The sequence below is a fragment of the Somniosus microcephalus genome, chromosome 10 (assembly GCF_052327205.1).
Source record: "Somniosus microcephalus isolate GS21.2 chromosome 10, FLI_Smic_1.0, whole genome shotgun sequence".
NCBI lineage: Eukaryota > Metazoa > Chordata > Chondrichthyes > Squaliformes > Somniosidae > Somniosus > Somniosus microcephalus.
In genome coordinates, this window is record NC_140996.1 from 181,292,523 (window position 1) to 181,320,413 (window position 27,891).

At 45.0% G+C, this 27,891-nt stretch overlaps 1 protein-coding gene across 1 annotated transcript in view; it reads right to left on the minus strand.

Moving 5' to 3' along the window:
- flt1 (fms related receptor tyrosine kinase 1) overlaps positions 1 to 27,891 on the minus strand; it is a 245,006-nt gene that overhangs the window by 55,396 nt on the left and 161,719 nt on the right. The window contains exons 14-20 of the mRNA XM_085999287.1: positions 25,882 to 26,028; positions 24,618 to 24,749; positions 19,449 to 19,555; positions 16,107 to 16,242; positions 6,922 to 7,026; positions 5,070 to 5,183; positions 1,579 to 1,667 (exon numbers count right to left, since the gene is read on the minus strand). Coding sequence (XP_085855413.1) covers positions 1,579 to 1,667; positions 5,070 to 5,183; positions 6,922 to 7,026; positions 16,107 to 16,242; positions 19,449 to 19,555; positions 24,618 to 24,749; positions 25,882 to 26,028 — 830 coding nt within the window. The remainder of the gene's footprint in view (positions 1 to 1,578; positions 1,668 to 5,069; positions 5,184 to 6,921; positions 7,027 to 16,106; positions 16,243 to 19,448; positions 19,556 to 24,617; positions 24,750 to 25,881; positions 26,029 to 27,891) is intronic.

Genomic DNA, 27,891 nt, shown 5'->3' on the forward strand with positions numbered 1-27,891 from the left:
TTTTTTTCCATCAGTGGCGGTGGAGCGGGTGGGTGGGGGGGTGGAATTTTCTGGCAGCTTTCCGGAAGGCCTACAGTGTTTGTGGGTCAGGAAGTCAATGGGTGAACTCCATTGCAACGACTGACGATGATCTGTGATAAGATCTCTTTTTATCTGCATTCATGTCATAAACAAACAAAAAAATCGACAAACATTGGGTGGCAGCTAATACTTTTGGAGCATGTACGGCAACTGTTCGGGTTGCTCCTTTCTTCCCTGTTCCCCTACACTGCAACCGGGAGACAGAGGCGACCTTTGGCCTCCTTCTGAGATTAGTGCTGCAAAGAGCACGTTGCACTAGGAAATCACTGCCACACTGATGACAATGAGTAGGCAGTACCAAAATGCCGGCACTGCCTGCGCTCTCTCGGCCGGCGGACGTTATCCTTGGCCGCCAGTGTTACCGGCAGGTTTCCAGCGTTCCCCAATTTTTAGGCCAATATGTTTTGAAAATACACAGCAGCTCTTTGCTAAAGTGAACGTCTTACATTTTGGTGTGTTTTACCTGTCCCTCCCCTCTCAGCCATGGCAAGCAATCAAATGGAGGACTAACTCCTTCAGTGGTGCCAGTACTAAGCTTCCTGAAAAGAGCTCCCATTAGGAAGTAAAATTCAGTTTCTAAAAAGTGGATACCAGATACAAGCAACGGTGACATTTTATCAAATAAATAGCTCTATCTATTATGACAATATTAGCTGCTTTTCAGCACCACTAGCTGTGGATGGCACAGAATATTGATGTGAATGAGGCCCAATTTCAGTAAACTGGAATTTGGTTGGACTGTTTTTCAGGCCTCCGAGTAAGCCACCTAAAACGGGCGTTAAGCCCCTTGCATAGGTTAATGAGACCTAACGCCTGTGTTAGGACCACACAGGGAATTTCGGCTTCCCTGAGTGGAGCAGGCGTAAGGCATGTACCGCCCAAGTTGTTTTTAGACGTGGGTGTGGCCAAGCCAGCAGCTGCCACTGATATGATAAGTTTAATTTTTGTTTTAAATTTATGTGGGGCCAGGAGGAGCAGGAGAGCTCCTCCCGGCTCCACAACACTCCTGACGTCCGCAGCCGACAGTGGTCAGCCACCCTCAATTATTTAGATGTGGCCTGAGAACCAATATCTCGCAATCCTCATGCCTCCATCTTTGGATGCAGGGATCGTTTTCTGCACCCATTTGATGCCTAAAAACTCCCTAAACAAATTTCTAGGCCTCTGCCTCAAAGTGGTAGGACGCAGGTCCTTGCACATGATTCTCCATGTGGTGAATTCCTACTCATGCCAATGACAGGTGCTGAATAGAAAAGAAATCAGGGTAAGTCAATTTTGAATATTTACTAATGTCTCTCAGTCGCTCCTTGTTATTATGCTTTAGGTTTTAACACTTCTGGTAAGTGGCAGCCCAGAAACAGATGCATTATGGAGAATTTCCCTGCTGTGAATGAAAATACTGCCCATGGACGTCTATTTCCATTCATGACATTCATTGGGCTGCAATCTGAATAATTCAGTAATATTAAAACAAAAAGACCTTTAATGTGCAATCACCTTGTGCAGCACCAAGTTATTCCTCTTGCTCTTGAGATAGTTGGAGAGGTTGCCATATTTACAGTATTCAACAATCACCATCAAAGGACCTGTGTTTAGAAAAATAAGGCACAATGTAAATCAAATGTAACTCTTTAAAATAATACTCTAGGATAAGACATGGAGTAATTTTCTAAGTTTGTGTTTCTGTCAGGGAGACATGCCCGCCATTCGCGCACATCAGGAAATCATGAATGTGCTCCCTATGATTTGTCAATATGCACAACTAGCTAGAGAGGTTCTCTGCCTGCATCACAAACTTAATCAGCGCTTCAAGATCTAAAAACCTTTCTTGCTAAAAATTTATTTTTAAACATTTACCATTCAACAACTGGTGTCCTGATGGGGTTATTCCCTTATTGTGATGTTTCTAAGGCTAGGCATTGATAAATAACATTTCATCTCTCCGCTTCTACTCTCAGCATCCTCAGCTGCTCACCTCTGGCAGTGGAACTGCAGCGGATTCTGGGTTCCAAGATTAAGCAGAGAAGCTTCATATTTTAATTCTCAATCTCAGATGTACTGCAGAAACTTGTGACATCTGATTGAGAAGCCAACCATTTGCTTTAGAAGATGTAAAAAAAATGAATTCGGCTTATACATTTTTTTTTAGGGACCTGAAATCTGTGAGGGAATGGCTAACCTTCTACCGTGACATGCTGAACTTCTGTTCCTCCCTTAAATGGACACATGTTGTGGGGGGGGGGGTGTGGAGGAGCAGAGCTGAGGCAGGGGTGTCCTAAAATGAGGGTTCTTGTTAGCCTAACGCAGTCAGGTCCCAGCGTATCTCTGGAGGCTGGTACACCAAGTGAGTTGAGGCATACTGTCCTACAAATAGACTAAAGTGTTCCCCCCACCAGTGGGGTCCAGCCAGAGAAACAGCCTGGATACCCATTAAAAGGGAACAAGTTTTTTTTTTAAATTACCAATCAGCTCCCTCACATAGGGACCCAAGGGGACACACGACCAGGGTCAAAGGGGGCCTGGGCAGACAGGCGTTGGTTCTTCCAGTTGCAGTGCATAATGTAGATGGGTGCTGGAGATGTATGTGGTGGCGCTTGTGTCTGCCTGCCCCATGTAAATTAGTTAGAATACTCCAATCTCTGCCGCACATCTAGGCCCTGAACTTCCTCAGGACACAATCCTGGTGGTTATGCTAGGATCACACCCACCAGTGTCCTCTAGCCCTGACCGCATAAACTCTGGAGAGGTCAGTGCTAGAGGACACTGGTGGGTGTGATCCTAGCATAACCACCAGGATTGTGTCCTGGGGAAGTTCAGGGCCTAGATATGTGGCAGAGATTGGGGTATTTTTCACATCAACGTTGAAGGACCTTATTTTAGAACATGCCTTTCTTACTATTGTTATCAAATATATTTGTACTGTGCATCATATGCCATCCATGCCATTGAACTTTATGGATAAAGTTAGTGGTATACAAATACTGAGGATTTGATTGCAGGAGTTACTAATAAAGAGTAAGCAATAATACTGCCATCCTGGCCATGGTTTCCCATGGGCATCCTCCCATCCCCTTTGCTTCATCCGCTTGGCCTGATGCTTGCATCTGAAAGGACACATGCTCAGCTAAAGCCTTCTGTAGCTGCCCACTTCTCTGATCTGGTTTTCATTCTTCACTTCAGCCTTTGCATGGCGACTAAGCACTCAACAAAGCTGGGATTGGGAAAAAATAAGCAGAGTGGACCTGGAACCTGTGCCTGAATCTGCAACCATCGTCAATGCCCTTCAGATAACATTTCAATATTTTCTATGTGCATGCAGCAAATATAGTGGGTGAAGTTGGCCTTGGGCAGTAGTGCAGAACTGGGGGGTAGTGAATCGCCAGCCTGTTTTACACCCTACACAATTTTATTTTCCACTGAAGTGAATGGAAAGCAGCCCCTGCGGCCGCCAGCTAAATGTAAGTTTTCAAAAAATATTTGAAAATAAACCTTCGTGTGGAGCCAGGAGGAGCAGAAGTGCTCCTCCCAATTCTACATTCGTCATGATCGGCCCCCCACCATAGCCTATTCCAATCCCCCTCCTTTGGGCCGCTGCCAGTGAGGTAAGCCACCCAAAATCCATAACCCGCAATGCGCAAACTGCCAGTGCATAAAATCTTACTTATGCCCAGAGCGCTGATTTCTAAAACCTACCCCAATAGATTCATCCATGGACAAAACTAGAATTAGGAAATTGGGGGAAGCTAGGGTCAAAAATAATTATGTTACGATATAACAGTGACTATGGGGTCGATTTTCATTGACCCGTGGAGTCGGGATTGGAGGCGTGCGGGGGGTTAAAGTCCTGAATTCGGGGTTCCTGACACCATCCTGCCCTCAACCCGCCTCCGTGTAAGTTTCAAAGGAGGCGGGTACCCGCCCCGCACTGGGACCCGCCTACCCAAGGCAGGAAGGGATTAGTGCCAATTAACTGCCTGTTAACAGGCAGTTTTTAGCCTAATCTCTATTTTAAAGCTTGAAGTGTGGGATTCCCGACGGCTCCAAACCACGCCAAGTTAGAGGAGTCGGGCCGTCGGGTTGAAGGACTTGGAGGGGTCGCGATGTTGTTGTTCAGGTGAGTGATGGGTGCATGAGTGCAGAGGTAAGTGTGTTTGATGTGTCTAAAGTGTGTAAAGAAGTTTAAATTACCTGTACTTACCTTTACAGCCTTCCTTCCTCTAGGTTTCGGGAGTCCATCATCTAACCGGCACAGAAAGCAGAATGGCTGCGATCTGTCAAAAGTTACAGCCTGCAGCTTTCTGTGTCGGTGAGATTTCTAACTGAGTCTGTGTAGAAGGACTCAGGTTAGAAGTAAGACTGTCAGTGTTTGACAGCTTCAAACAGCTGTGAAACACTGATATTTCATCTGTCAAAATCTCTTGACAGATGAAATTTCAGTCTGTGACGTCACCTGTTGCTGGGTGGCCCTTAATTGGCCTGCTGAGCCCGCTGGGCGGGCTCAACAAGGTCAATCAAGTTAAAATCATGTGGATTGGCCGCATCTCTGTGGAGGCGGGACTACAACCCCGAAAGTTGTAGTCCTGCCTCCTTTACGACTTCTGAATGAAAATCACCCCCAGTATTTATGACTAGTGAACTGTCCCATCCTCAAGCATCTGCTGTAGTATTGCCAGGCCTATAGGAATCATTACTGTTACTGATAAAAAAGCATATTATCAGGAGAGATAACAAAATAGCACCTGTTAAAAAGCAAATGATTTTTGCACATAGATTTTGTCTGTTTGTTATTTGTAGTAAGGTCATAAATGTGCTTTTTAATGGTTTTGCGACAAACAGCATACAGAGGGGATCTTCCACGATGGTTTATTTTGCTACAGGTTTTTTCTATTAACAAAACTGTCATTTTGCAGCCATACCTTAATGAACATTTTGTTCTGTGCTATTATTAAATTCCAATATACTGTCAGCACAGTTGTGATGTTACAAACCTCCATGTCTGGTGCATGCTCCCAACAAATTCACCACATTCAGGTGGTGTCCAATATGAATCAAGATCTTCAGTTCTGACATTAAAGCTTTATATTCACTGGCTGTGGCCCCCTCTGGGAAGAAAGTAATATCAAACAACTTAAAGAACTAGAATAGTAATGATCAGCTTTGGTGTTTTCAATATCCTATCAATAAAAAAAATAAACAAGTAAAGGTTTTATTGTCATACACAATCATATAAAATACAAATATGAAACATGCACATAAAGAACTGGAATAATTCTGTAATCATCATCAATATTAATGACAAGACTAACATTTGTTATTTTACAGACTCCATTTTTTACCTTATTTTCCTCCTTATACAGGATATAGGCTTGATATGGCAAACACGCAGGCCCCAAAATTCTGTGGGGGTTCTGCTGGTCTTCCACCGCAACTGTGGTGGGAGATCGGCGCAATCCCCAGGAAAACATTGTTGACCTACCTGGTCTCTGTTGTTTCTGGGAGGTTCCTGGTTGTCCTGTAAGAGTGCAACCTCCATCCACCCCTTACAAGGTAAATGATGGTCAGGGGCTGAAGCCAAATGAGTGGGCCTCACTAAACTGGGAATTCCCGCTGCTCAGACTGCACAAGGACCTGTGGAGTTCCGTATGCCGAGTGCATGAAGGCGTACCGCCCTCCACAAGGACCGCACCGCTGGTCTCACTCCCTGAAGATTTTTTTTAAGTCAGGAGGAGGGGGACCTTGGTAACCACCCCCTCCCCCCCTAAACAGGGTGGGTACCGAGGCCATCTGACAGGGGTAAGCGGGCACTGCAGATGCATCTAAAGTGCTGTTTGCATCAACGTGGCCCATGTAAATAAGGTGTCAACCCACTGATTGCACAAACTGAGGCAGGGCCAGTGCTGGAGGCCATCCTCGTGTGCGATCCTGGCGTAACTGTTGGGATTGCAACCTGAAGAATTTTGGGGCCAAAGTATTTTTACAACAGAATTTCAAGCATTTTACCACCTATCCAATATGGCCTCTTGTTCCTTACATGACACAATGGCCTAGAAATTGAGTTTGCGCTGCGCCAGGGCTTTAGCGCCGGAAGTTAGCGCCGGCGCTAAGTCCCTTTGCGCGCGCCAAAAATTCAGTAACGCCGCGCCCAAACGGCTGCCGGCGCTACTGAAGGGTTTTAGCGCCTGAAAACTGGCGCAACGCGCCGCATTGCGGCGCTATTCCGGCGCTGCGGCGCCCGCTGCGGTGCGGCAGGCTCGGGAAGTGCAGGCCTCCTCCTTCCGTTAAGGAGGAGCTGCCTGCACCCGGCCGCGGCCCGCGCAAATCTCTTCAAAAATGAGCCCGGCACCTCGGACAAGTGCCGGGCTTGCATCTGTTCCGTGGGGGGGGGGGGGGGGGAGAAGTCCGGGGAGGGAGCTGCGGGCAGGCGGCCGGCGGGAAAGCGGCCGGCCGCCGCGGGGCCTTTAATGCGCCGGCGCAAACACATGTTGGACTCTGTTGCCAGAGTCTTAGTTGCGGCTGCCACGGGCGAGGCGGCCGCAACTGAATTTCGGCGCTGGGGCCCGTCGGCATGGCAACCGGGACGCTGCGCACACCGATGACGTCATCGGTGCCGGCGCAGCGCTACCGGTGCAACGCCGCTTTAGGGCCCCAGGGAATTTTTGAACTGGCCATAACTCTGGCGCTAGTCCCTCTAGCGCCTCAAAAGCGGCGCTAAGGCTAGTGAATTTCTAGGCCAATAGTAAAATGATTCAACATTTGTCAAGTATATTTTTTGAATGTACAGGGTTTGTTAAACTGTTGCAGTCATTATGACAGTTCAATATAATATCAGAGTCAGATTACCTTTTAGCATTTTAATGGCAACGGTTTTACATGTGGATGATTTATTGATGCCAAAAGCAGAAGCTTCCACCACCTTCCCAAAAGCCCCACGGCCAAGAGCTTTACCTGTAAATCAAGAAAAGCAAAGATAAGTAGACACCTTCAGATAGAAGTATTCCCATTCTCTCCAGAGCTCACAACGCAATAATCAGCCTCAGAGCACTCGGTGTAGTAGTTCAGATAAGCTGGTGTTCCAGCCACTTGACAGAATGATTTCTGCACTGGTTTCCTCTTCAAATATAAATGCTGTAACAGAAATCTGAAAATGTCAGCTATGAACCAATGCTTTCATCAGACCTCTAAATAGGGATTTCCTACCATCTTCTCCTTGTATAAAGTGTGCATATGCTAAGACTGGTGGCTGGAATTGTACTAAAACTAATTAACTGCTATGAAATTAACAGAACAGCGGTAAAGGAAAACTGCTGAAATATAATAAAATAACCTTGTTTTGGCTTGTAACTTTCCTCACATATAGATGGGAGATATAAAATGCTGATGAAAATATTTATCTCCATACACCATTGATTTTTTTAATTCCATCGGTTTTTGTGGCAAAGTTCTAGGTCAGTACTGTATAGTAACACTGACATTTGCTCGTCAGCCCTGAGTTCCAATCAATCTTAGAGTCAGAACTCCAAGGCAAAGTCTAGGAGCCAGCTGTATAAAAACTGGTGCTTTTGGGCTCCGATGTGTAAAACAGAAAAAATGTTGAAATGGAGGTGCCATTAGTTTTTGACCGTGAGTGTCTTCACCTCCAACCTATAAGCAAAAAACATTTAATAACAAGAAAACCATGACACACTGCAGCTACGGGTTAGTTAATTGACATACAGGGAAAATAACAAGATTTCAAGAAAGTCAGTAAGACAGTACCATTTGGTGAGTGCTAATTGGTTGGGACACAAATACAGGAGTTCCTTCACCAGCCCTTTACAAGACAGTGACATGGAGGGAACAGGGCCAGGGGTGTGGACTACCTACATTGTGAATTCTGATTTTGCAGAAGGTTGGGGCATCTTCAGAGGTCAAGTCTGCCCAGTGAGAAGAGGTGTACCAGCCTCTTCTCTGGCAGAAGTGGTTAATTGTGCAACACCCTGCTTGCTACTTCATTAACCTCTAAGGAAAAGGGATACATTGACACAAGCATTCTGAGTACAGTACTAAAAAAATAACCTTGGCTCTATGGATTGTATTTCACTGCTAATTTAGCAAACCGTTGGCTCTTGTGCCAATAAATAAATGAAGCTGGAGCCAATACTGCTGCCATGGCTCCAGGTTGTCCATCTTCAGTATAATCTGTTATTGCTTCTGTGGCACATAACTCACAGAAATCGATAAAATGTAGGGAACAACAATGAGTCTCACCCAAACAAACAGCTTTGGAATATGCTTCTGTTATCAGTTTAACCTATAACTTACACTTCCTGTCTTCAAATACATCAAGGAACCAAGGGAAGCACTTTATTTGGCAAGGAAAACAGTTCAAAATACAGTTGACTTCACTTAAACGCATATCTGATTGAGCCATGCAGACCAGGATAGTCCCAGGTTCAATCCCCTTTTTCCTGAGTTAGCTAATTCTAGCCAGGACAGCACTAAAGGCAGCACAATTTGCTGCAGTGCTCCTGGGTTAGTAAGGGAAAATTCAGCTATGATTCCCACTCCTAATCATTATCCAGGAAACAACTGCTGAAAATGCGTATGGGAGGGGATGAGGTGAGGATAGTGTTAAGCTTGCCCCACAATCAAGTAGCCTATCAAAATTTAGGCCTAGATTTTCCTTAAGAAATCTACCTGTTTTTGGACAACGTAGAGGCAGCCCACCCCTAAAAATGGCCATCACGATTTCCTTCCCATGACTCACTCTGACCCTCACTCTGCCCGCTGGAAGCGTACCGCACTGGGAGGCATGGCCAAGATTTTCCTGCGTTTCCGGCCACTTATCACCCCTGCAAATCACTGCCACTGTGGTGGTGCTGAGCATACATGATGGCCCACAGGCAGGAAGAGATCAGAAAGGTGATAGTGTGGTGGAGCCACCAAAGGACTCAGATCGTTTGTATATAATTCCCTTTAACAACATGTTAGCTACAGCCTGAGTCTGTATCTTTATTTATACTGTTTACTTGTACAGAGCGTGATTACTTTAACAGCGCGGGTAAACGCGATGACGTCACGCCGTACATCACGTGATCCCCCACTGGCGGGAAGAACGTGATGACGTCATGACGTCAACCATGGGACCAGCCAGCAGTCCTCGTGGAGCTTCCGAACTGAATAGACCTACACTCGATGTTCTCCTGCAGTTACTTGTTTAAACCTGTTAGTTTCCATTAAACTTCGTTTTGTTTAAGCGCCTACGTGGACCTCAGTCTTTGGATAGGAACTAAACATTCCTACATTGGTGACCCCGACTTTTGCGAACGGTTTTCGCAGAAGATAATCAACATGGAAACGAACGCTGTTACCTTAAAGCTACCGCAGTTCTGGGAGCAACAACCAGCCGTGTGGTTCATCCAGGCTGAAGCCCAGTTCGCCATCAGGGACATCGTTGCGGATCAGACCTGTTATTATTACGTGGTCTCCGCCCTCGACAGCACCACAGCCTCGCGGATCGTCAGCCTACTCGGTAGTCCGCCTACTGATCGCAAATATGACACCTTAAAGACGCGGTTGCTGCAGGTTTTCGGGCTCACAAAGTCGGAGCGCGCCCGCCGGCTGCTCGCTATGCCCGGCCTCGGGGACTCCAAGCCGTCCGACCTCATGAGCCAGATGCTCACGCTCCTCGGGTCCGAGCCGGAATGCTTCCTCTTCAGGGAGCTATTCCTCAGCCTACTCCCAGAGCAAGTTCAGGCTGCCCTCGCCGGGTCCGAAGTCACAGACTGCGCGGAGCTTGCTGCCGAAGCGGACAACATTTTCACGGTGACACAACAGCACTGCACGGCCACGAGGCGCCCATCCCCCACAGACGCTGCTCCAGCTCCTCAATCAGCGGGGTTGTGCTTTTACCACGCCCGTTTTGGCGCGAAAGCAAGATGCTGCCACCCTCCCTGCAGTTTTTCGCACAAAACAAAAAAACATCTACAGCCACCCTGGCGAAGGAGGACCGGGTCTAACGAGCGCCCCGCGGGTGCGATGGCCATCGGAGATTCAGGGAAGCTTCTCTTCATCACCGACTCCCTATCTGGTCGGCATTTCCTTTGCGACACTGGGGCGCAGTGTAGCATCCTACCTGCGTCAAATCTCGATATACTAGCTGGGAGCCACGGACCCGCCCTCGCGGCGGTTAATGGCGCGGCCGTTCGGACCTTCGGAAGGCGGCGGGTCCAGGTGTGTTTCGGTGGCCAGCGTTTCCACTGGGAATTCATCATGGCCAAAGTCACGCAGGCCATCCTTGGGGCGGATTTTTTGTGCGCCAACGGCCTCCTGGTCGATGTCAGGCACCGCTGGTTGATCAACACGGCCACGTTGCACTCCATCCCGTGCCACCGCGGTAACGCCGTGCCGCGCACAGTCTTCTGTGCGTTCCCACCTCCAGACGACTTCACTCGGCTCCTCGGAGAGATCCCCGATCTGACCAGGCCCACTTTCTCCTCTTCCGCTACAAAACATGGTGTGGAACATCACATCACCACCACCGGTCTCCCGGTTTACGCACGGGCCCGACGACTCGAACCCGGCAAGCTCGCGGCTGCAAAAGCGGAGTTCGACACGATGGAGCGGCTGGGGATTATTCGCCGGTCGAATAGTCCCTGGTCTTCGCCTCTCCACATTCCGAAACCCGGCGGCGGATGGCAGCCATGCGGCGACTACCGACGCCTGAATGACGCCACTACTCCTGATCGGTACCCGATCCCGCATATCCAAGATTTCTCGGCCCATTTGGCGGGAAATACCTTTTTTTCAAAAGTCGACCTCGTCCGTGGTTACCACCAGGTCCCCGTGCACCCGCAAGACGTCCCAAAAACCGCAGTCATCACCCCATTCGGCCTGTTCGAATTTCTGCGGATGCCGTTTGGCTTGAAGAACGCTGCACAGGCTTTCCAGCACTTGATGGACTCCATGCTGCGGGACCTAAAATTCCTCTTCGTCTACCTTGACGACATCCTCATCGCCAGCCCTAGCAAAGAGGAGCACTTCTGCCATTTGCGCACCCTCTTCACACGCCTCAGTCAACACGGTTTGATTATCAACCCGGCCAAGTGCCAGTTCGGCCTGCAGCAGATTGATTTCTTGGGCCACCGCATTACATCAGATGGTGCAATCCCCTTACAGATGAAGGTCGAGGCAGTTACATCTTTCCCGCGCCCGCAGACCGTCAAGGCCCTACAGGAGTTCCTCGGGATGGTCAGTTTTTATCACCGGTTCGTCCCTAAGGCGGCTCTGCTTATGCAGCCCTTGTATGAGGCCCTCAAGGCCAAGTCCAGTAAGGATCCGATCAGCTGGACGGCCGAGATGGACCGGGCGTTCATCGACACCAAAGGCGCCTTGGCCAACGCAACCATGCTGGCGCACCCGCTTCCAGGTGCCACCATCGCCCTTACCACCGACGCGTCGGACTATGCAATTGGAGCAGTGCAGGAACAGTGGGTGAATGGGACGTGACAACCGCTGGCATTTTTCATGCCGTCAATTACGGCGAAACGAAAGGAAGTACAGCACTTTCGACCGGGAGTTGCTGGCCCTTTTTCTAGCCATCCGTCATTTCCGGTTCTTACTAGAGGGACGTCCGTTCACGACTTATGTGGACCACAAGCCACTAACGTATGCTATGGCCAAGACTGCCGAACCGTGGTCAACTCGGCAACAACGTCACCTGATGTTCATTTCGGAATTCACCACGGACATTCAGCATGTGTCCGGCAAAGACAACCTGGTGGCGGATTGCCTCTCCCGCGCGACCGTGCACGCAATCCAACTCTGAATCGACTATGCCCTCATGGCTGCGGATCAAGCCTCGGACCCAGAGGTCCAAGCATACAGGACCAGCCCCTCTAGCTTCCAAGCGGCCGACGTCAAATTCCATGCTGCAGGCACCACGCTACTTTGCGACATCTCCATGGGAGTTCCCCGCCCTATCGTTCCTGGCGCCGAAAAGCGTTCGACGCCATACACGGGTTGTCACACCCTGGCATGAAGGCCTCGCAAAGGCTGATGTCGTCAAAATTCGTCTGGAAGGGTATGCACCTGGATGTCCGCGACTGGGCCAACATCTGCATGGTCTGCCAAAAGGCCAAGGTACAGCGTCATGTAAAAGCTCCATTGGCCACCTTCGCTGTTCCAGAGCATAGATTCGACCACGTGAATGTGGACCTCGTGGGGCCGCTTCCACCTTCTCAAGGTTTTACACACATCCTCACAATGGTAGACCGCACCACTAGATGGCCAGAGGCGGTTCCTTTGGTTTCCCCCACGTCGGCAGACGTGGCCAGAGCTTTCATCTCCTCTTGGGTTGCTCGTTTCGGGGTACCGGCGGACATCTCTTCCGATCGTGGACCGCATTTTTCCTCTGAGCTCTGGAACGCTGTGGCTCAGGGGCTCGGCACCAAACTACATCAAACCACCGCCTATCATCCACAGGCGAACGGCCTGTGCGAGCGATTCCACAGGTCGCTCAAAGCCGCTCTGCGGGCCAGTCTTCAAGGCGCGGGTTGGGTGGACAGACTTCCCTGGGTCCTTTTGGGTCTTCGCACGGCGCCCAAAGAAGATTTACAATCGTCCTCAGTGGAACTCGTATATGGCCAGCCACTACGAGTACCAGGGGATTTCCTCCCGTCCCCAACAGAGCCGTGGTCTGCATTCCAGCAACTCGTCAGCCACCAGGAAGCGGCCAGATGTTTCGCTCCAGTGCCTACGTCACATCACGGCTTACAGAGCTCCCATGTCCTAACTGAGCTGAAAAGCGCCGAGTATGTGTTTATCCGCCACGACGCTCACCGGGACCTGCTCAAACTTGTTTAAACCTGTTAGTTTCCATTAAACTTCGTTTTGTTTAAGCGCTTGAGTGGACCTCAGTCTTTGGATAGGAACTAGACATTCCTACAATAGGTCACACAGGTGCGATTCTGCAACACTGTTTTAGCTGTGAGTCATTTTCACTACTTTGAAGCTGCAGTTTTTGAGCATTAAAGGTACTTTGTGAAATTTGCTGAGAATTTAAAAGGACATCTGCATAGTAAAATAATGGGAGTTAAATTGTTTCTGTACTTTGAGGAAAGAAATAATGAGAAGATAGAGGATGGAATTGCAGCATGGGTTTCCAAAAATTGTAGTGCCTTGCGGAATCCTCCATAATTTGACCATGACCAAGGAATTGGGTCTTCCAAGCACAGAGGGGGAAGATGCTAGAGACAATCCCCTGCTCACGACAAAGAAATCCAGTAGAGAGAGAAATGGGTTTTGACACCCTGCTACCAGTGGCACATGCCATCAGGCAAGAGATCATCAACAACTTCTTCCAATAAAGAGGATGCCTCTAGCTGCATAGAATTACATAGAATCCACATCACAGAAACAGGCCATTCCTGCCCAACTGGTCTAAGATGGTGTTTAAACGCCACACAAAATTCTTCCCACTCTAATTATCTCTTCCCACCTTGCTCCATATCCCTCTAATTCCCTTCTCCCCCATGTATAACCAGGGGCCTTGGGACCACTGCCTGGATGAGTGCAGCTCCAACAACACCCAAGAAGCTCGACATCATCCAGGACAAAGCAGCCCGCTTGATTGGCACCCCTTCCACCACCTTAATCATTCACTCGCTCCACCACCGTGTCTGCAGTGTGTACCATCTACAAGATGCACTGCAGCAACTTGCCAAGGCTTCTTCGACAGCACCGCCCAAACCCACGTCCTCTACCACCTAGAAGGACAAGGGCAGCAGGCGCATGGGAACACCATCACCTCCAAGTTCCCCTCCACATCCCGTGAATGAATATTAAAAAATCATTAAGCCTCCCCTTAAACGTGTCAATGCTCCCTGCTTCAACTACTCCATGTGACAGTAAGTGCCATGTTCTCACCACTCTCTGTGTAAAGAAATTCCTCCTAAATTCTTCATTTGATCTATTCGTGGCTATCTTATATTTATTTCCCCTTGTTCCAGACTCACCCACAAGTTGAAGCAGTTCTCCATGCCTACCCTTCGTAATTTAGAAGAGCGCTATCAGGTCTCATCTTAGTCTTCTCTTTTACAGAGAAAAAAAGCTCCATCCTACTGAATCGTTCCTGATAACCTTGAGCTCATCAAAAACTCTGCTGCCCGTATCCTAACTCGCACTAAGTCCTGTTCACCCATCACCCCTGTGCTCGCTGACCTACATTGGCTCCCGGTCCGGCAATGCCTCAATTTAAAAATTCTCATCCTTGTTTTTAAATCCCTCCATGGCCTCCAGTTTTACAACCCTCCGAGATCTCTGCGCTCCTCCAATTCTGCCCACTTGCGCATCCCTGATTTTAATCTGCCTAGGCCTTAATCTCTAGAATTCCCTCCCTAAACCTCTCCGTCTCTCTACCTCGCTCTCCTCCTTTAAGATGCTCCTTGAAACCTACCTCTTTGACCAGGCTTTTGGTCATCTGTCCTGATAGCTCTTTATGTGGCTCAGTGGCAAATTTTGTTTGATAATGCTCCAATGAAGCACCTTGGGATGTTTTACTACTTTAAAGGTACTATATAAATGCAAGTAGTGGTTGTTGTTGTTGATAGATGCATCCTCTCAATTCTAGTAACATCCTTGTAAATCTTATATGCTTTCTCCAGTGCTTCAATATCCTTTTTGTAGTATGGAGGCCAGAATTTCACACAGTACTCCAAGTGTGGTCTAACCAAGGTTCCATATAAATTTAACAATGTCCCTGATTATGTATTCTATTCCTTGAGAAATTAACCCCAGTACACATTAAAGCCCTTCATTATCCCATGCCTTGATTTTAGATAACCACCCAGCTAATCTGTAATAACTCTAATATTCTCTCTGGAAGAGAACAGTTACAAACATGAATCATTAAACATTAAGAGGGATAACAGAAGGCTTCCCTGGAAAAATACACAAACACACCAAATTTCCAGAAATTAACATGTTTACTACCATTTTATGTCTTCGTTGTGCCCTACTGATACAACCTATTGTCACCATGACTACCCCATCTGCCTAAAACATTTTCACGCGTGATCACAACCTCTTACTCAGTAACAACAATTTGCATTTATATACCGTCTTTAATGTAATAAAACATCTGAGGCATTTCACAGGAGCATAATTAGACAGAAAATTGACACCGAGCCCAAGAAGGAGACATTAGAAAATGAGACCAAAAGCTTGGTCAAAGAGGTAGGTTTTAAGTAGCGTCTTAAAGGAGGAGAGAGAGATAAAGAGGCAGAGAGGTTTAGGGAGGAAATTCAGGAGCTTAGGGCCTAGATGGCTGAAGGCCTCCAATGGTGGGGCGAAGGAACTGAGAGATGTACAAGTGACCAGAATTAGAGGAATGCAGATTTCTTAGAGGATTGTAGGGCTGGAGGATATTAGAGATTGGGAGGGGTGAGGCCATGGAGAGATTTAAACATGAGGATGAGAATTTTAAAATCGAGGTGCCAATGTAGGTCAGTAACCATAGGGATGATGGGTCAATGGGTGTGAGTTAGGATACAGGCAGTAGAGTTTTGGATGAGCTTAAATTTATAGGAGGTGGGAAATGGGAGGCCGGCCAGGAGAGCATTGGAATAGCTGAGGTAACAAAAGCAAGGGTTTCAGCAGCAGATGGACTGAGGCAGAGGTGGAGATGTGCGATATTACAGAGGTGCAAGTATGCGCTTCCCCCTCATATACTTTTATATTGGATGTGAATGCTGAGTAAATAGATTTTTTTGAGATTGAGATTTTGAGAGGTAAGGGTATCAAGAGATTTGGAGAAAAGGTGGGTAACTGGAGTTAAGCTATCATCTAAGAATGAGAGGTTGAATGGCCTACCCCTGTTCCTATGTGGCCAATTATTGTGCATAGATAGATGATCATACTATAAATAGCAATTATGGTGTCATTACTACAGGTTTAGAGAAAAAAATTACAGTAGACTATTGAGAATTTTATGACCAATACATATTACCCAGCGTTCCAGAGCTAGCATTACATTGTTGTGCTCATACCTAGTTTCAGTCTGTCTCGAGGAAATTCCCATTTATTTGCATCATAAGGAAGACGTTCACATTGCTCATCGAGCGGTACTTCATCCGGGTCCATTATGATTGACAGGTAGTCAGTTTTTATTTCTGCTGATCTAGGCTAGAAAACCAAAACATGAGAAAACACTTGCATGCAGGGTGAACCTTCACATTTATCCTGTAGGCTTTTACAGTCTTTATGCCAATACTCATCATCTTAATAGTTAGTAGTTGGAAAGAAAAACATTGCATCATTAAGCATGTCCAATGAAGTAACCTTCAAGGTTCAACAGACTACAACAAAACCACCAGTGTGATTCATTCAAAACTAAATGGCATCTTTCACTGGACTAATTAGCAGTAAGTTATGTACCCTGTCAGACTGTCTTGATTAAACAGCAGGCTTGGATAAAGTAATCATGCAGTGTTAGGGTTTATTTAACAAGAACAATTATTTATTAAGAATTTTTTATGGAAACACGAATCAAAAGGTTTTCAGCAAGGAATGCAATCAGAGCTCTGCGAAATGTTTACTTTAAAGATTATTTTAGATAGACAAATCCACACACAATTCTCAATGCACAACAGCAGCCACAAATAGTTTACATGGGGTTATTTTTAGGTTGTGTTTTTTAAAAACTATTTCAATACAAAGTAATTGATGAAATGGTTCTTAATAGACATTCTGACAATGTCTTCCTATTAAAAAATCTGCAGATTTTTCACATGATGTTCTGTACACAGAATATCTACTTAATAGTGATTCATTCACAGTTTCCATCTAACCAACTATCTTAAAAACTAAGGGGGTGAATTTCCGTTGGGGGGGTTACTGCCGGTCAGCCACCATAACTTTGGTGGAAGAGTCGCAAAACCTTGCAAAAACAGCGAAAAAGACGTTCACATTATTTTTCCAGGATTTTCACAGCTCTACCACCAAAGATACAGTGGATGAGCGGGAAAACCCCCAGGGAAATTCACCCCCCCCCCTAATATCCACAAGAGCTCCACAATTACCAAGTCTAATATGCGAGGCTGAGGAGTCATGGGGTTGAAATTGAACCTTGTTGCGCTCGTTTTCTGACCACCCAATTTCACTTCTTCTCTCCAATACTTACCGACATTAGTCTATCTCTCTCAGCTGGTGTCCATCACTATCTCCTCTGAAAGAACCCCACCTAAATCCCATCCAGTCTCTCCTACGTCTGCCCCATCTCAAACCTTCCCTTTCTTTCCAAGGTCTTGGAATATGTTGGTGCTTTTCAGCTATGCTCCCACCTCTTTCTCTCCATTCCTTGTTTAAGTCCCTCTAATCTCACTTCCACCTCATCCACAATACTGAGACTCCATTAAAGTCACAAATGACATCCTGTGTGGCTGTGGACATGGCTCTCTCTATCTCTCCTCAACCTCTCTGTCGCCTTCAACATCATTTAATCCTTCTCCAACGCTTGTCTTCTGCGCTATTCTCTCCTGGTTCTGCTTTTACTTGACCCACCTCAGGCACTACATTGCTGTCAATGGTTTCTCCTCTACTTGAATAGTCACCACTAGTGTAGCCAGAGGTGCTTCCTGGGCTCCCTCGTCTTCACTATTCATTGGTGAATTATCCAGAAGTATGGTCATGTATGCTGATGAAACCCAGCTCGACCTTGCTGCTTCCTCCATTGTCTCAAGTTGCTTGTCTGATATCAAGCTCTGGATGAGCTAAAAGCTCCTCCAGCTGAATGCTGGCAAGACCAAGGCCATCCTCATTAGCTCCCCCGCATTTCCCCCCAGCTACCAATTCAAGCCCGAATCCTGTTCAATCTGAGCTCAACTTTCTCTCCCACATCTGCTCCATTACCAAAACCGTTTACTTACATAGGAACAGGAGTAGGTTATTCAGCCTGTTCTACCATCAATTAGATCATGGCTGATCTGTATCTGAACTCCATTTATCTGCCTTGGTTCCATACCCCTTAATATCCTTACCTGGCAATAATCTATCTATTTCAGTTTTGACATTTTCAATTAAAAGCTTTTGGGGGGATAGAGTTCAAGATTTCCACTACCCTATGTGTGAAGAAGTGCTTCCCTTTGTGGGCGTACTTGTGTCCGATGGGTGCGGCTGCCCCCCTCCCATTGTAAAGGGTATGTCGGGCTCTTTAGCCTTGATTACAACCCTTTAGGAGAAGGAACTCCGAAGATTAAAAGCTGTGAGAAAGGCAAAGGGAAACCATCTCAGCTACTCTTCCCTAGTAAGTGGCTCGAGAATCTCATGCATAAGGTATGAGCTAGGATCTGCCCGAGGGCAGAACACGACGAACGGACGAATTTTCTATTGCTAAAACATGCTGCAATCCACTCAGCGAATTTGTCTTTAATTTCAAAGATATTGTGGCGTACCGATCACAGAAAGGACACAATCCGCTTTTCGGTCCGTAGACTATAAATCAGGCGTCATGCCTTTAAGAAGGATCACACCTTTAAGAAACTCGATCTGCAACATAGTTAAGCCCAGAGCGGGGGAGGGGCAGTCTAAGCTGTGGACTGATGAAAGACAGTTGGACTTGGTGTATTCTCTGACGCCATTTTTGTGTTCAACATGTGGTCTCAACAATTATACCTTTTCTGTTGAACCTCTCCGAGTTCAGTATATTTTGTTAGGAGTACGTAGACTCCTACAATATGTAGTATGTTAGAGGTTAGGACCTCACTACTGTAATAATCTTTAGATAACCTTCCAGCACTAGCTGATGTGATGGTGAGATTGATGCTGCTTTTATGTAATGGTGCTATCACCGCCAGCCATGCTGACTCTGGCGGTAGCACTGTAATATAAATGAAGCAAGACTAATGCCTCTGATGTCATGGAGTATCATCTCTAGAAGTGTTTTTTTCTGCACACACAGCGCTGCCAGTGGCAGATGGCTGCCCCCGAAGGATCAAGGTGCCATATGTCACTATTTTCTAGCGATGGGCAGCTGAGCACCTGTACAAGCCAGCAAGGCATGTTTTTTTTGCTTTGCTGGCTTATACATGACTTTCTCCTGACATTGGAGAAACTCCACAGCAAAGAGAGTTAAAAATCGCACTGGAAGTTGTTATGTTACCACTCGTGCTTTAAAAACTGCCTTGCAGTTTAATGTGGCTGATTTCAAAGCACGGAAATCCCCCAAAAACTTGAAGCAGCTCCAAGGTATAAACCGGCCATCATGTGTCTTGAAACAGATATAGAAAGTGCTGGAAACACTCAGCAGGTCAAGCAGCATCTGTGGAAGAAGGAACAAAAGTTAACGTTTCGGGTCTTGCGACCCTCCCGCCAGAACCGTGACTGGGACTTACCTTTCTCAGCTTACGAATAAAGAGAGTCAGAAGGAGCCAGAAGAGTGCAGCAGCTACACAGGTACATGTCAGGGTTATCAGCTCCAGGTTTGAATTCTCTGTTGACCCTGCAAACACGCAGTGAACGTTGGGAAAAAAAATAGAAACTATTTTCTTCTAAAACCTTTGAAAGCATCTGTGAATTTTGTATATCCAATTATTTTAGAAAGCAGTGCTTGCACACACAAATTTTCTTGTCTATAATTTTATTCTCCTGTCATGTATTTTATTGGATGAAACGTATCCCAGAATGTTCACTTTTTAAATTTAATTATCCAGCATTTGTTTTGCATGAGCAAAGGCCTTAAACTCACAAAGAAGTTTACCACTTTCTCAGATGGTGAAACCCCTTGAGGGGAAATAAAATGGGACAAACTTGCAGCAAGTGCAAACTAAATAGGCGAGTGCCAGTCTATAACAAGATCCAGTGGTAAGCTGATTACATAGAATTACATAAAATTTACAACCATTCAACCCAACAGGACCATGCTAGTGTTTATGCTCCACATGAGCATATCCTTCTATTCCTTGCTCCCTCATATGTTTATCTAGCTTCCCCTTGAGGGGGAGGGATCTTCCTGTTCTGCTTCAAACCCCCACCCCCCCAAATGCAGAAGCATCTGGCCTCTGCTTAGTTCCTCTACATAGCAACACGTTGGAATGTAGAGCTTCACAGTACGAGGAAGGGAGAACAGGGTGGGAGGTGGGTGGGAGTTCAAACCCACGTGTGACGTCACTGCAAAGACCCACATTCTCACTGCAATGCCTTGCAAGTTTATCACCTTATAAAATCACGTAGCAACCTTTCCCAATAACCAACTGCAGATTAATTCCATTAAATCCACCAGCGGTGTATCGTAAGATAGAAATCATTGCTTGCTTCGAGAAGTCGAGGTGAAGGGTGAGTAGGAGATGATCTGATCAGTCTCAACACAGCAAGGATAAGGGGCTGGGGAGTGTGTATGGGACGGGCGATTTGGAGCTTAGGAGGGACAAGAGAGGACAGCTCAGAATAGCACAGACCAGAGTAGTATTAGCACAATACAATTAGGAGAGTTACAATGGAGAAAGAGAGGCTGGAGGTGAGAGGGTAAATGTAGAGTGGCATTATTTATAGTCACAAACTAATCTGCAGCAGTGACTATCATTAAAATGGTCTCCTGTCAGAGTCCAGCTAAAAATAACCTGCTTGAGTTTCACTAATAGTTTACATTGTCATAGAGTCATAGAGTTATACAGCACAGAAAGAGGCCCTTCGGCCCATCGTGTCTGCGCCGTCCATCAAGCCCTGTCTAATCTAATCCCATTTTCCAGCATTTGGTCCATAGCCTTGTATGCAATGGCATTTCAAGTGCTCATCCAAATGCTTCTTGAATGTTGTGAGGGTTCCTGCCTCTACCACCCTTTCAGGCAGTGAGTTCCAGACTCCAACCACCCTCTGGGTGAAAAAGTTCCTCCTCAAATCCCCTCTAAACCTCCTGCCCCTTACCTTGAATCTATGCCCCCTTGTTATTGACCCCCCTACTAAGGGGAAAAGTTCCTCTTTATCTACCCTATCTATGCCTCTCATCATTTTGTACACCTCAATCAGGTCCCCCCTCAGCCTTCTTTGCTCCAAGGAAAACAACCCCAGCCTGTTTCTGAACACAAAATTGGCTGATTCCCCCATCCTATTTATAATTCTATACACGTGTATATATAAACCACCCAAACCCTGATGATGGCAGCAAAAGTTATTTATAAGTTACTAATGGAGTGAAATTCGATTTCGGCAATTGCACTAAATGGGCGATAGCGAATGGGCAGCCCACTTTACACCCCGCCCAATTTTCTTGGGCTGCCCATTCACTATCTCCCATTTTGCATTACTGCTAAAATCAAATTTCACCCCCAATAGTGATCGGAGGCCTTGTGGTGGGGTCTCCGATCATGGGGGGTGGGGGTTAGGTAGGGACCCTGGATCCAGGAGGTAGGTGAAAAGCCACTTACCTCCTGGATCCAGCAGTCCCCGCCTCGGTCTAACTGCCGGGTTTCACGAATTGTGTGAAACCCGTCCACAGGCAGTTAAATTCAAAATGGAGGTGAAAAAAGAGGCTGCCAGCCTCATTACAATATTTAAATTAAGGTACCGCTCCTGGGAGCAGGTTGGTCGCCCGTCCCCCCAATCCCGTCCCCGTCCTGCCTCCGTCAAAACCGGAAGTGGGCAGGTTGGAGGTGGGATCAGGTTGGGAATCCCATTTTTAACAATTTAACTGCCCCCACACGCTCCAAACCCACCTGTTTTGTAGGGGAAAATTCTAGCCATAGCCTCTCGAGATGCTGACCAGCATCTTCTCTGGCAGGCTGAGCAGATCAACCCTCCAGTACAGGTCAAAGAGGCAGTTTCTAGCTCAGTGGCCTATACAGGCCTTCCCCAACTATTTCTGGTGAATCTGCGCTGCACCCACTGCAAAGCCAATATATCCTTCCTGAGGTGCGGTGCCCAGAACTGAACACGATGCTCCAGATGGAGTCTAACCAGAGCTTTTTATAACTGTAGCTTCCACCCCTTTCTATTCCAGCCCCCATTGTGATAAAGGCCAACATGTCAATGGCCCAGAAATTAGGCTTTCTATGCCATTAAAAAATCAATCCAAATAGAAATCCCAATTAGCATTTGGCCCAAAATTTTCAAATCAGTAATTGAACCAATTGCACTCTATGGCAGTGAGGTGTGGGGACCGCTAACACAACAAGAATTTGCAAAATGGGACAAACACCCAATTGAGATCCTACATGCAGAATTCTGTAAAAGTATACTCCGGACTCAAAGGAAAACCGTAAACAATGCATGCAGGGCAGAACTAGGCCAATATCCATTAATAATCACTATCCAAAAAAGAGCCACCAAATTTTGGAAACACCTAGAAATGAGCAACCCCCAATGCTATCACTACGAAGCCCTGAAATGCCAAGAGAGGACCATAAAGAAGAATACCCTCAGTCAACTAGTCCTGGGACTCAGTGAAGTAACTACTAACACTACTAACAATAACCAGCCCCAGGACAGTGACAGCGTAACACAAAGAATTCGACCCAACACAATCGTCGCTAAGCAAAAGGAAAAATATCTGTCATATTGGGCAGAAACAACAAAAACCCAAAGCAAACTCAATTGCTACTTGGCCCTAAACAGACAATACAACATGGCTGATTACCTGACCATGGTAAAGGATAGCAAACTGAGAAAAACTTTGACAATGTACAGACTTAGTGAACATAACCTGGCGATCGAAAAAGGTAGACACAGACAGACCCGGCTACCAAGAGAGGACAGGATATGCTCTCACTGCAGTCAGGGAGTGGTGGAGACAGAGATGCACTTCCTCACAGCTTGTAGAAAATATCAGGGCATAAGGGAGAATTTCTACCCAAAATTCACAAAAATATGCCCGGAATTCAGAAATTTGAATGACGACCAAAAACTCCCATACCTACTAGGGGAAGAGAGAAATTGCATAACACTAGCGGCACACTATGTTACAGCTTGCCATAAACAGAGGGACAACCAGTAAATATAAGAAAAGAGTATATATAAATTATATGAAAGTATATATTTATACACTCAGGGATATATCTGTTTATACACTGTATGGATAGATCTGTATTTTTGTGAACAAACATGAATGTTTTCTGATGCTTTGGCAACATAAGATGTAACTTGTCATGCCAATAAAGCGATTTGAATTGAAATTGAATTGAATAGTAAGAACTGTCAAACTCATGAAAAGTATGGGCGCCCAAAAGACTAGTTTAACTTTAAATAAAATTTAAAAAAACATCCCAATAATTAAATAAACTATAAATAACTTTAAAAAACTATTTTAAACAATTAATCAAATTTTTGAAAAAAATAATTTTTTTAAAAATCGGGTCTAAAACTACACTTACCTTACTGTAAAGTCCTTAAAAACAATAAAGCTGTGGAAAAAATGTTATAATTTTAAGTAATAGACCACTTACCTTAAAGAATGAAGTCCTTACGTCTCCTTTTTAAAAGGAGAGGCCCTTACACACGCGCAAACCTGTGGAAAAAAGGAATTTCAGCGCGCACGCGCAGACTCCTGCGCGCACACGTTCGTCCTCTGAACCCCTTGGTTCAGAGGACAGGAAATGCCGGTTTCCCGCGCATGCGCTGTGCATGCTGAAATCCGGCACTTCCAACGGGCCCACGCGTGAGTACCCCGTCCGTACTCATGCATTGGGACTGGAATTACTGGCCCATTAGTTATTTTAATTATTTTTTGTACCTGTCGACTAGCTTTTAGTGATTTCTGTACATGGACCCCTAAATCTCTCTGCTTCTCCACAGCTCCTAACTTCCCACCATTTAGAAAATACTCTGATCTATCTTTCTTAGGTCCAGAGTGGATGACTTGGCACTTCACCACATTGAACTCCATCTGCCACAGTTTTGCCCACTCACTTAATCAATCAGTGTCCCTTTGCAACTTTCTGCTCCCATCTACACTACTTACTGTGCCATTTAACTTAGTGTCATCAGCAAACTTGGAAATACTGCTCTCTATTCCTTCATCTAAGTCATTGATAAAGTGAAAAGCTGAGGCCCCAGTACAGATCTCTGGGGGACACCACGAGTCACATCCTGCCAATTGGAGTACATACCCATGATCCTTACTGTATGGCCTAGAAATCAGTCTCGGGCGGTGGTGTAAAACGGGCAGTATCGGATCGGCCGCTTGTTATACGCAGCGCCTGGTATTCAGTTCCATTGATGGCCAATCCGATACTGCCCGTTTTACACCACCGCCCGAGACGGATTTCTAGGCCATTGTCTCCTACCTCTGAACCAATTTCCTACCCATGTCAAAAGAATTTGCTGCCATCGCACTGAATATTCCAATGAACTAGTTGCTAAAACACCAACACCAATTGAAAATCAGTCACTACACAGTGGCTTCATCATGTAAATAAGGGCAATTATATTCAAATGGACATTGCAGCAGCATAAGCCCCAAAATGCTTTCTTGAAAAATTATCAAATTTAGATTTGAGAGTTCTAACTTGCTATTACATTGTTATCCATTATAAAATGATTTTAACATCCCTCATATATTTTCTGCAAGTTACCTCGAACAGTGATGTAAGCAGAAGTCTCCACAAAGCCTTTCCTGTTTGTGGCTTGGCACTGATATAAGCCTTCATCCTCTTCTTTGACTCTTTCAATAATTAACGTTTTGCTTCCTGGTCCCAGGGTAATACCTTTGTATGAAGTATGTGACAGAGAATTAGACCCATGTATTCCACACAGCCTTATCTTGTTTATAGTTAGGTCCCATTTACTTAGATCTATAAGCTGAACAGCCAGACAGCAATCTAATACTATGACATCCTGCATGATACAGATACACTGTTATAAAAACACTGCCTTTACGGGAAAAAAGACAGCTTCCTATTTAGTCTATTCTTAACGGTATTGCCCAAATTATACAGGAGCCCAAGATAACATCAGATTTGTTTTGTTTTGCCTATATGTTGGTGCAAAAGTAAAGTACAAAGTCAATCAAATTATCAAGCTGCTCTTTTTATATAGACTTTATAGGGCATTAGACTAGAAAACGTGAAAAAATCTATCAGACTCGAGGAAGAATTCCAGAAAATTATAATGCTATTTTAACAGCTTCAATAGAACACAGAATGTTACAGCTCATACACAGAAAGCTCAGGTTTCTGTATCTCTTTAAAACGTATATTGTTATTTTTTTCCAATTCAAATGGAAGCACCCTGGTGTGACTCAGCGACTGGATTTCCTCCAGCTTGTGGGAAAGTATCGAACGTTTACTCAGTGCCTTCCCCTGAAGGCATAGGCGTTACTATGAACTTGCTGTATGGGAACCATAGGCACAAATCCATTTCCTAAATGGCACAGCATTTTGGTATACTAATGCATTGTGCCATTTTGCCAACTCAAAGTACATCTTAAAAAACACTCATGTTTAACACTACGGTAAACAGTACAGTATGAAGATGGTGAGAAACAAAATTATCATTGTGAAAACTATCTCTAACATAGTTTAAGTCCTTATGTTACTGAGGCTTCAGTAATGCCCTAGAATGCCAGTATTCCTACATAAGTAAATTCCTAAAAGACAGTGATGAGTGCCAAGTTCATCACTTTATTAATATTACTTAAGTTTTGTGAAAATAAGATGCAAGAAAATTTTAAGAATTATATAGCTTAGAAATTGTTTGTAATACTAGTGTACATTAATTTTAACTGGTTAACACCTCAAAGGAACATCATAAATGCATTAAGCATTTACACACTGATACCACCAACAGTAATTTCCAGGCTCATATTATAAACATGTTTATTTTCTGTAGAAGACGCACCTGATTCCACAAGTAACCTCTGGCTGTTTTTGTACCATGTGATTTGTGGCATTGGTCTTCCCTCTGCCTGACACTCCAAAGTAATTGAATTACTGACGTTCACATCCTGGCTACTTAAGTTGCGCAGCAGGTACGGAACTTCCTGAGCTGAAATCGAAGGAGCCGTAGTCTTATGTTAAAAAATAGTAGTTGGAGATCACTACACAAAATAGTTTTTCTACAAAGTATACTATACACTTTATAGTGATATCTCTGATAGCAGGCTATTCGGACCTGCCTCCTGACTTTTTTCAGGTTTACACATGGCAAAGTATATCACTTAGAATGCTTGATTTTCAATGACCTGGTTAAAGTAAGGTTAAAGTGCAAGTCCTTCAATTAGATATACATGAGTGCTTAACATCCGCCACAGAGAATACACCTTTAAAGAGCAATATTTGAATTATAGAATAGGTTGTAAAGTTTTCAGAACTAAAATGTCTGTGCTTCAGCACAGCTATATTCAATGTTAAAGCAACTAATGTCCTATTTTGTATTATTACAAAAAGAAATAGCAAGAATGGCCACACTGAAAAAAAAATATTTTAAACTGTCACAGGCAACAGAAGGTAATGAGTGTGATGATAATAATTGGAATATATATCCACTTGAGCAAGGTACCAGAAGGTTGGTGCCATCTGTGGAACGGTGCAGAGAAGGTCTAAGGGAATCAACTGGAAAGAAAATTGTAGTTACAAAACAAGTGGAAATTTAATATGTTATTTGTAAGTACTAAGTTAGTAAATGTGGTTGGTTTCGGTAAAAATAGTCATGCTGGGAACATAATTAAAGACTACCCCATTCTTCACACAGAAACTCACAATTACTGTCTTCTGGTTTCTCCTTAAATGAGTAAATTTTCTGTGAATCTGGTATCAAGGGGGGAAACTCTATTGTTTACTTTTCTACCCTCAACAAAAGCTATTCCCATGTGAAAGATAAGTTCAGTTTCAGGGCATTGTGCCACTTTTTACAGGAGGAAGTCCGCTCAGGAGTTCACAAGCACGAGAAACTGTTTGGATTTCGTCAGTCTGGTTCCACTTCTCTCAAACGAGTAGCTATTTTTTTTATGGGACGTGCCTTACTACGTGCCACTGAAGACTTTCATTCACAACACTGTTCAAATCTATGAACGTTTGTTTTTCTCTCCACGTTTTAACCATTGTGGTTCAGATAAGGTCAATGAAAGGAAGATAACTGGGACGTGATTTTCAGCATGTAATAAAAATTCATGTAGAGTTGAAGTCAGACCAACTAATTGCCAATCTGTCAATTAATCTCTCCTTTTTTAATTGATGCGAAATGGAATAACATACTAATCATCTTGTCATGAAGCCAGCTGGCGTAGTGGAGTACTGTGAACACATCTGAGACAGCTATTCAAATCCTCTTCTGCTGAAGACTGCAGGCATTGTTTCATTAATAAAACAAACACACACTAAAATATAATGCTTCAGCCCTTTTTGAGAAGACATCCCTAACAGCGGATACAATGCGTACATTTGTTAGTAAAATAATAAAGATTCACAAGCACACAGGAGGAAACAAAAGCAGACAATACACAGAGGCCTGTAGCTGTTGCTGGGGCAGTCTGTTTTGCAATGAGCAAATCTGAAAGAGCAAGTGTCCCCATCGGCACTCTTTAAAAATCAGTTGAAAAAAAAAACTACAGTCATCCCTGTTGAACTTTTCTTTTGCACTTTTTAGTCACTTTTCGTTGGCAGCTGCTAACTTGGGGGAGTTGCACTCAGCAAAGGGGCCAAATTAACAGACGTGATCAAGGCTGAAGCAATGCTATCTCTCCACACCTCATTTCATCTCCCACACACTGCCATGACTAGTAACTCCTCTGAGTTAGCACTATCTGTTTAAACAAAAATATTCAAATAAATCATGAGAGAGACAATAGTTTAAAAGTTAATCATTTATAACTTTTTGTGGTAATACCTACTCCTTAATTACTGGGTCTTA